General features: G+C 33.9%; 1 protein-coding gene across 1 annotated transcript; it reads left to right on the top strand.

Annotated features, from left to right (window-relative positions):
- The first annotated feature begins 393 nt into the window (after positions 1 to 393).
- On the top strand, positions 394 to 9,925 carry LOC122092325 ((-)-germacrene D synthase-like). Its single transcript, XM_042662642.1, has 9 exons — positions 394 to 516; positions 2,666 to 2,728; positions 6,080 to 6,226; positions 7,133 to 7,415; positions 7,607 to 7,994; positions 8,240 to 8,458; positions 8,857 to 8,995; positions 9,252 to 9,503; positions 9,626 to 9,925. The coding sequence occupies exons 1-9, from the start codon at positions 394 to 396 to the stop codon at positions 9,923 to 9,925; spliced, it is 1,914 nt and encodes a 637-aa protein (XP_042518576.1).
- Positions 9,926 to 10,377: the final 452 nt, after the last annotated feature.

Here is a 10,377-nt window from a genome sequence, read left to right as displayed (position 1 = left end):
TCATGTGATCTCTTTTCGAAGGGATTCATCCCACTAATTAGTTTGGCTCGATTTATTTGTAATAGACGAAAAAAATGAGGGTGATGGATGTAATAATTAAGGACAAACGCAAAGGTAGGTGGATGTAAATTTTCCTCTTAAATGTTCAAAATATTGACATGTAAAATCGTATTGATATCGACGAGTTTTGTGCTTCTCCTACTGCTTGCACCATGTAAAAGACTACTCCCCCTACTTAAGCCCATCGCTCTCTTCCCGTTACATCTTCTTAGGGTATTCGTTCACGCTACCAAAGCTTCCGACTCACACCTCCCCGGCTTGGAACTCTCTTGCTACTTACCTCTATGGGCATTTCTATTCCTAGTGCTTGCTAAAGGACTAATGGGCGTAGCGATGGGAGTGAGTGGTTTTCAAGTCCCTCAAGTCCTTGGTGTTGAAACGTCCAGCAATTTTCTGTTGACATGCCGGTACCAATACCAAGTCAATCTTGGATCGGGTATCAATATTGGATCAAGGGTATATTATAAAAAGACCCTTTTACGACCAAGCAAGGCAAAAAACCCTACTTTGGGGAACATGGCTCCCAAACTTCCACGAAAAAGCCAAACTTAATGAAAAAGGCTAATCAATGACACTAGTATTCCTCAAGTTTCTCCACCAAAATTAAAGGAGATATTTAAAGCTTTGTTTAGTTATTAATAAATGAAAAAAAGTAAAAAAAAAAAAAAAAAATATGAATTTGATGATGCATTAATTTATCTTCCTCTTTCCTTAAATTCAATTTTTTTTTTTCATTTCTTGACAACCAAACATAGCTTAAGAAAACATCACACTTTTATTATTATTATTATTATTATAATAAAATCTAAGAAAACGTCACACATACATTCAAATCCGAGTAAGAGATCGACAAAATCAGAGATTAATCGTACTCTGACAACTTTAAATAAAGCAAAGTTTTATTTTTTTTTTAGCAGTGATAGGAGAACAAATATTTCCTTCACTACAACTTACGTCATGATATAAATATATATATATATATATAGAGAGAGAGAGAGAGAGAGAGAGAATCTTTTCTTAGCTACAACCTCCATCACTATAGAGAGATGATATTATAATAGCCATTCCTAAATCCATGTGCTGCTTTGTATTGTATTAACCTTTTTTTATTTATTTTTCATTAAAATAGAAGAAAGAATACACAGCATTTTATGGGGTTATCTAACCACATCCTTTTAGGTTAAGGTTGTAACTTGCAACAAATGAAAACTAACAAAAAAGAGAAATTCCAAAAGACAGAAATAACAAGATTAGGCAACATGGACATGAGCCATTCAGCCATCTATGTCAATGAATGAAAATGCATATTATGCATAGAGAGGGTGAAAAATGCTTCCTAGCTTATTAAACTGGGGGAAAAGGCCTTATTTCAAACAAACTGGTCTCATCTTGTTTATGACATGACAATTAATGTATACATATTAATTTATCTCTGTCACCAATGGGGTTGGTAGCCTAGTGGTGAACGTGCCCTCAACCCATCATTGCTCGAGTTGGTTGATTGTGGGTTCAAGTCTTACCATGCTCACTATCGCCCATTGGACCTGCGGAAGCACTGCTTGTGATACGGGGGTTTGTCCTGGGGGTTATGATCACTACCATGGAGCACCATTTTTTCATTACCAAAAAAAAAAAAAAAAAAAGGTTCATGAAATGAAATCTCAAGTAGTACTACTGTTTGCAGTAATATTTTCATTTGGTCTAGGTTTTTCGGGATTAACTTGCACAGACATCCTTGGTATAGTTGATCTTAAAGAAACTTCAGTTATCATGAATTCTAGTGATGATCAAGATTTCAACATGTTAATAATCATTATATGATTTTTTGCTTTTATGCAGATATCAATGATTATAATTTTAGTTTCTTTCAATAAAGCAACACAGTGCACGAGGTTCTCGCTACTGTAGGGTCTAAGAGGGGCAAACGAACACACCTTTACCCTTTACATCGCAGGAGAAGCTGTTTCCAAGTTTCAAACGTGTGACCATCATATTGCAATAGTGCAACTTCACTGTTCTGCCACAGGGTTGCCCACTAATTCTAGTTTGTTTCAATGCTTTGAATATATGCTTTTGTGGTTTTTGTTCTTGTTTCTCTTTCTTTTGAGTTGAAAAATTCTACCATGTAAAGAAGAGAAACACGATTTGAATTTGAATTTGAATTATTTTCCCTTACCTTTGACATGGGTAGAGGTTATATTTATAGTATTTGAATGAATTTGAATTTCAGAAGATAACAATTATGAAGGAACATATCTTGGGACTGTTACAATAGTTACGATTAGATTAGGATTGATTAATTCAAATAATTTGAATTTGAATCAATTCAAAATTATTTGAATTCAAATTAATTGTTAAGGATAACAGGAGAATAATTCAAATTCAAATTCAAATTTAAATTATGTTTCTCTTATTTACAATGATTACCTGCATAAAGTAAAGTATAAAATGCCCAAAATTTCACTTGACTCTTTTTTTTTTTTCCAAAAGTTGGTGGAAACTTCCTTTCAGAACAATCCACAAAATCTCTCTTTCATCTCTTCTTTGTTTTATATTTTTTCCTGTTTTCTGTTAACTGACCTTTTCAAAACATTTCTTCTTGCAGCTTCACTTGAAACTAGCGTTTTCCTTTCTGCTTTCAGAAGTTTTGGGCTCTGGAATTGCTGTGGTAATGAACTCCCTGTATCTTCATATTCATGCGTGGTGAGTTCAGGTGACAGAGACTCATGTCAACTCTAATACGATCTGATAAGAGAGAAATGAGGTTCAATAATCTTACTTGGGCCCTCTTTGGTATCATTTTTCTTTTTTCTTTTTATCTATTTAACAAAAATCATTAATGAAAACCAATTTTTATCAAAACATAAAAATGGTTTAGTAACTACTTGGCAAAAATAATTTTTTATGAGAAATAGTTTGATATCTTTATGTGTAAAATAATTTTTGTAAGAAATGGGTGAAGATATTTTATTCACCCATCTTTTTTATAATTCTCTTTCTCCACTTTAGACTGAAGAAGAGGGGGCAAGGGGCTTGGATTTCTAATTACAAAGCAAATGACTACTTTGTCCCTCCATATTGAGCCTTTAAGCACATGTTCATTAAATTCCAGCACAAAAATAAATGAAAATCATTTTTGGTCAAAATACATAATGACTCTTGATCTCTTTTTGGTTTTTGTGTTTTAACAAAAATTTTTAAATAGAAACAAGCTCTATAAATGATACCAAATGCAATCGAAACCATTTTTGTAAACAAAAATCAAAAAGAAAAATAATACCAAAGAGGGCCTTGGTCAAGTTACAAATTCAGACAAGCCAACATAATGGAGGATAGAAAATACTGGTATATTTTTTGCAAATGTTGCAGCCCATCTTGACTGTGAAAATCTTGCATAGCCACCCCAACAGAAGGAAAAGGAAGGGGAAGGGGGAGAAAAAAGAAAGACAATTTTCCCACTCTGTTGGTTCTTTATCCTGATGGATGTATAGGTGTTTTTTTAAACATATTTTTTAGTGGGAAGGAAACTTTGTTTTGCCTTTTTTTTTTTGTTGGTAAGATTGTTTTGTTTTCCATTGCTTATAGGATTGTTTGAATGACACCTTTATAGTTGTATTTATTACATATAAGTTTATTTTGATTATTCCTCATTTTATTTTTAAAAGTTCTTTTAATCAGTGCCAATAGTAAAAGAGGGTTTATAATAATAAAAAAAGGGGCATATTCGGTGCATGCAACTCTTGCATGTGCGAGGTTTAGGAGGGCGAGAACTATATAGCCTTACCTCGAGAGTATTGTGAGGCTGTTTCGATCGCTTGACCACCATGCCACGACGTTCGTAGCTTTACTGTTGGACCAAGCATGCCCCTAAAAGAGGGTTTCTAGTCTTTCTAAAAAAAAAAAAAGATAAAAGATAAAAGATAATTTTCAAAATTATTTAAAAATTTAATTTTTTTTTCTGCTATGAGAAATTAAAGAAACATGTAAGACCTGAATACTGTTCTCTTTGCTTAATATATTTTCTTGTTTAGTGTGCCTAAAAATGCTGACTCGATTGATCTAATTCCAATTTTTAAAACTTTGCATGCAAGATGATAACTCGAGAAAATGATATAATGAGAAATTACTTTTATATAAAAATTGGAATCAGATCAACTGAGTCAACAACCAAAACCAATCCTAATTCCAATCATTCTGAAACGACTGATTCTATGGGTTTTTGATATCGGATCATTGGGTTTTCAATTTAAGGAGCCAATTCTATGGTTTTTAGGACAGACTAGAGCCCCAAGTCTGAGTTTAAAATATTGTTTACACACTTTCAAAGTACATATGTGAAATAACATATTTTACCCACTGAAAAAAATTGTATTAACATAAAAGGGTAAAAAATATAAAATCACCTTAGGGGTGTCAACAAAAAAAATCTCTTTTTTATATATATATATATATCTCTAGATGTGAGCCACCTCAAGCTGAAGGAAAAGGTTGCATAGGCGCAATGGGAGGGCAAATAATTTGCAGACAGGTCACAGCTGGATGATCCATTGCAACTGAATTCTCATCCTTCGTTATCACAGCTGGCTTCAACTTTTTAAAGGGAAAAAAAAGTTGAAAATTGCCTAGATTTACTTAGATAAAAAAAATAAATTACAAAAGTAGAATTTTTTGTTTTATGTTTACTCGTTTTGTAACTATTGTTGTTACCTCTGTAGAAAATTGTCACCTTTTTAATGTGTACTCATAAATACCCACTCAACAATATCATTTAAGGTAACTCCAAGGGGGTAGCTAAGTTGATATAGGAGCTTCGACTTAAGAAGTGTGTGATTCCAAACTCGACTTCTCTTATCTCATTGGAACCATTTATATGGGGTGTTTAGCATTTTTCACTATTTTTAGTAAAAGTTAAATGATTCTCATTTCAACTCGGTATGACTTGGTCTATATGGTTGTGGGGTTAATATGAATCCATAGGACTAGTCAAGTCGAAAGCTTAGATATCATTTGTTAGAAAAAAAAAAAAAAAATCTAAGTTGGGCTGGGACTAACTGTCCAAAAATTTGGTTGCCAATGAATCCTTACTTACGATCAGCCAAGCTTTATTCATATTTCAAATATCCCTGGGTTAGAAATATTGGCGGGACCCTAGCCTAGAAGCATTTGTTTTCTTTCCTCTCTACAATTTGGCAACATGATGCTCCATCTTAGTTAGTCGATTCCATCCAGGATACAAGGAGAGTTGATTCTATCCAGGATACAAGGAGCCTTGTGCCTTAAATCAAACTCGTCATCCCATAAATAAGCAGTTAGCTGTTTACTTTCCATTCTGAGAAAAAGAGGGAAAAGGGTTGAGGGATGTTTAAACACTGCAAAATACCCAATGTGAAGGGGACTATGACATCTTAACTTAAAACCTAACTCCACAACAAAATTATACAGAACCTTGGCTGCCGACATAGCAACTAAAAGAAGGACAAAATACCCAAGGTTAGAGAGAGAGAGAGAGAGAGAGAGAGAGAGAGAGAGACATTTCTTAGCTACAACCTCCATCACTATAGAGATGATATTATAGTATCCATTCCTAAATCCATGTGCTGCTTTGTATTATATTAACCTTATATATTTATTTATTTTTAAGATGCTGCGTGTTAAAAGTTAAAACCACTGCCATGGGAGAGTTGGAGCCAGGCGATTCCTGCATTTAATTTGCAGTGTGAACTCATCGTACTATAATAGTATATAATGCATGTGCATGTGACTCATGTAGTCATGCGATCCATGTGATGCTATCACAGCCAAGGACAAGGCATAAGCCCTATAAATACTATGTCACATTGTTCCATCCTTCTTCACATTACCACCTGATGCAAAACATCTTAGAAGAAGAAAAAATATGTTTGTCCAATTTGTCCAACCTTCTTTTGCTCTCTGTCCAAACCTAAACCTAAACCTAAACCACATCCATTTTGTTCCTCCATTCCAGTTTTCTCTTAATATTAAGAGTCTTAAAAAAAAGATGTTTGTAGTCAAATCTTCTTTTGCTCCAAATCCATCAAACCAATATTTTAGTGGAAATGAAGACACAGGGATCATACGCAATACAGCCAATTTCCATCCTAGCATTTGGGGTGATCATTTCATTTCAAATCCTCCTAGTGATATGGTAATTACTTTATTTTTTTTTTTATCGGAATACCTAATTCCACCATAGAAAGGATCAAACGGTTAATCTAACCGTTGATATTTTCAGGGACCCTACCTACTACACCAAAATTTTTGGCATTAAAGATGTTATTTCTTAGTTCAATTTTTTTATAGAATTTTTTAGTTCACCACTTTGGTGAATGGTGACAAGAAGTTATCATATTCATGTGTATGACTTAATAAAAAAAATCCTTTGTACTATTGTATTTTCTCCCCCCCCCCCCCCTTTTGGTGAGTCAAGTGATGAGGAAAGTAGGTTTTAGATCATATAATCCCATTATCTTGAGTTGACAAGGCTCTCTCTCTACTTAAGCTATATTTAATCTATGTTGAATTGTTGAACGTTAGAGTCACTATATAAAATTAACCACCCATTTTTTCTGGTTAAAGATTTTTTTTTTTCTAGTTTATACATTAGTGATAGAATTTAATTGATTTTTTTTTTACTTAAGTAATTTACCTATTATATTGTGTTTATTTAAGTTTGGAGGTTAATTTTCTTTTGACAAATTAATATTTTGCATACATTGTTATTATTCAGTTTGTTGGATAATGTACATGTTTGATGCATAGTGAGTATGCCCGTATATTTGCTCCCAAACTTAAAAGGAAGAATCCTATGAACAACATATTAAGTGCATGTGCTATTATTACAAATGAATGTTTGTTTTCTTTATTACAGGAATTTGATTATATTCTATATAGAAGTCTGTCTGTTTAATACCCCTAATTACCCATACATTTTTTTTTTTTACCGTATCCAAATTTACTACGGTTAAAAATAAATTCTTGAGGGAAGGTGGGGGGGGGGGAATTATGAATTTTGATTTGTACTAATTAAATACAAAACAATGTTTTGTAGAAGATGAATAGAGCTTATTCTCTTGAACAAGTTGAAGATTTGAAAAAAGAAGTGAGGAGGATGCTAGTGGTTGATGCTAATGAGTTTTTAAATAAGAAACTGAGCTTGATTGATTTATTGCAAAGGCTTGGTGTGGCATACCACTTTGAAGGAGAAATGGAGAAAGCATTGGAGCAGATATATAATGCCTCAGATTATGGTTTTGATGATGATGACAACTATAACCTTTATACTGTGGCTTTGCAGTTTCGCTTATTGAGACAACAAGGGTATAATGTCCCTTGTGGTAAGTCCTAGCTAGATAACTCAATATTCTTTATTAGAAAGGAACAAAAAATAAATATACAAGGAAGGACCCCTTAATGCATCTCTAGGACATACCCAAAGAGAGCAGAAGCCTTAAACAAGCTAACTCAATCTTGCTTGGTCTTCATCTTATTATTATCATTTGGTCACTTTTTGGGTGGTGAATTGCAGATGTGTTCAACAGATTTAAGAGCAGTGATGGTAAGTTCAAGGAGGATCTCATTAATGATGTGAGGGGCTTGCTTTGCTTGTATGAAGCTACACATTTGAGGGTACATGGAGAAGATATTCTAGATGAAGCCTTAGACTTCACAACCACCAGACTTAAATATGTCTTTGTCACTGATGATCTAAAACCTCATCATCCTCTTGCAACACAAGTGATGCATGCCTTGAGACAACCACTTCACAAGGTCTTCCCAGCAAGGGTAGAAGCTAGGCGCTACATCTCTGTTTACCAAGAAGACAACACAAAGAATGAATATGTTCTTAAGCTTGCAAAACTAGATTTCAATCTACTACAATCCATCTACTTGCAGGAGCTAAGCCAACTGTCAATGTAAGCTTCCAACTCTATGTCTCATAATATTGTAATTTTCCGAAACAAATTGTTGGGAGTTTAGTACCACATTGGTTGCTAATTAGCCTACAACACCCCCCCCCCACAAAACCCTTATGCATATGAAGTCTCTCCACCTATCATTTCAAACTTTTGGGTTCAAAACTTTACATGGTATCGGAGCAGGTAGTTGAAATTTGTAATAAAATACTGAAATTCTACTATCGATTGAGTGAGTTTTGCAGATGGTGGAAAGAATTGGGCATTGCACAAAAGCTACCTTACGCTAGAGACCGAATGGTGGAGTGCTATTTTTTGATGTTAGGATTGTACTTTGAGCCTCATTATGCTCTTGCCAGAAAGATAGTAACCAAAACTTCAGCCTTGCTCACCATTGTTGATGATACCTATGATGCGTATGGTAACCTCCAAGAACTACAACTCTTCACAGATGCAATTGAGAGGTGATATGTGCTTATATCTTTACTTTACTATGCGTCAAATTGTCAAGTTGAAGTGTGTAATTTATAATTAATTCTTCTTCACCTTTTTTATTTTTTTATTTTTAGGAGGGGGTGTGGGGGAACAAATCTTAAAATTAGCAATCAAAGTTGGGACCTTGGCTCATCGATCAACTCCCTGATGTGATATGTTTACAGTGTTGATCTTATGTTAACTAAGAAGTTCAATCATTCTTTCCTTTGTTTTCTCCATGAATACTGTTTATTTTTACTTTACTATGCATCAAATTGTTAATCATTCTTCTTCACCTTTTTTATTTTATTTTTAGGAGGGGGTGGGGGTGGGGGAACAAATCTTAAAATTTTCTTCCCTTAGCACAACTTCATGTTTTCATTTTCAGTTGGGACCTTGGCTCCATCGATCAACTCCCTGAATACATGAAGGTGCTATACTCAGCACTCTTATATGTTTACAGTGAAACCGAGGAAGAGTTGAAAAAGGAAGGACGATCTTATCGTGTTAACTACGCAAAAGAAGTGGTTCACCATCATTCTTTCCTTTGTTTTCTCTTTAATTTTATAGATGAGATTTTATGCTAACATGAATAACTGTTTATTTTTTAAAGAGAAATTGCCTAGATCAACAATATAAGAAAATAAATTACGAAACAAATAGGTTCAACTTTGTTATACCCTTATTTATTAATCTATTGGTATCATAAATACCTAGACAAATAAGTTAAAATAAATAAATAATGAGCAGTTGGGTTTCTTACTGGTTTCATTAATATTTCAGATGAAAGCTCAAGTTAGATCCTACTTGAAGGAGGCCAAATGGTTTAATAAAGGATATATTCCAACCTTCGAAGAGTATATGCAAAATGCATCAAAGAGCTCGGCTGTTACCATGGTCATATTAAATTCCTTGCTCGGCATGGGAGATGTTGTGACAAAAGAAGTTTTGGATTGGGTAATGAATGAACGTAATAAGCTTCTGAATGCTTCAAGCTTAATAACTAGGCTCATGGATGATATGGTGACCAACAAGGTACATATATACACACTATTAATAAGTTGATCAAATTTATCCTTTTTTTTTTAAATTTTCTTGTTATCTAATTAATTAACACAATAATTAATCAAATTAAATTCTAAATATATTTGAAGCAGGCTGAACAAGAAAGAGGCCATGTTTGTTCTGCCATCGAGTGCTACATAAAACAATATGGTGTCTCAGAGCAAGAGGTACATGATGAGTTTAGTAGGAGAGTGGTGGATGCATGGAAAGATATAAATGAAGAGTGCCTGAAGCCGACCGATGTCCCAATGCCAGTTTTGTTAAGATGTGTCAACCTTACTCGTATAGTTGATACCATCTACAAGGATAAAGATAGTTTCACTCTTGCCCATGAAGTGTTGAAGGAACCCATCACCTCTTTGCTTTTCGATCCCATACTCATGTCTTATTGATCTGTTGGCGGAAATTGATCAATTGCGGAGTGAAGGGATCAGATTGAAATTTCTTGCGTACAAAAATAAAAATAAATAGTCTTATTAATAAACTAGGTTTGATGGACATACTTTTCCAACATGATCCGGCACCTTGCATGCATGGGCATAGTTAATACGTACATACATACGTAATAGTGTTGATATTACTTGTGAGTCAGTTTACTTTCTATTATGTATCATGTTTTATCTCTTATGTTTGGGATAACAAAGAAGTCATGTACATTTAAGGTTGATGTGCTAGTAGAATCGTAAGTTGTTATATTTGTATACGAATAAGAAGAAAGCTATCTAATAAGGAGGGTAGCATTTGAAACCAAATGATCCACACTTATGTGTTAAGCTGAAGCCTGGTTTCCTCAAATCAACCTCCCTTCTTTATTCAATCACGATAGATATGTCCAAAAACAAGA

The sequence above is a fragment of the Macadamia integrifolia genome, chromosome 10, assembly GCF_013358625.1.
Source record: "Macadamia integrifolia cultivar HAES 741 chromosome 10, SCU_Mint_v3, whole genome shotgun sequence".
Lineage (NCBI taxonomy): Eukaryota > Viridiplantae > Streptophyta > Magnoliopsida > Proteales > Proteaceae > Macadamia > Macadamia integrifolia.
The sequence above is the reverse complement of the archived record's forward strand: the minus strand, read 5'-3'. Positions and strand labels throughout refer to the sequence as shown.

Bases quoted from the DNA above. Each gene is read 5' to 3' on its own strand.
- LOC122092325 (XM_042662642.1), top strand. From the start codon at position 394: ATGGGAGTGAGTGGTTTTCAAGTCCCTCAAGTCCTTGGTGTTGAAACG. The intron at 517-2,665 runs GTATATTATAAA...TTCTTCTTGCAG, and splicing joins GTATCAATATTGGATCAAGG to CTTCACTTGAAACTAGCGTT. The intron at 2,729-6,079 runs GTAATGAACTCC...CTTAAAAAAAAG, and splicing joins TGGGCTCTGGAATTGCTGTG to ATGTTTGTAGTCAAATCTTC.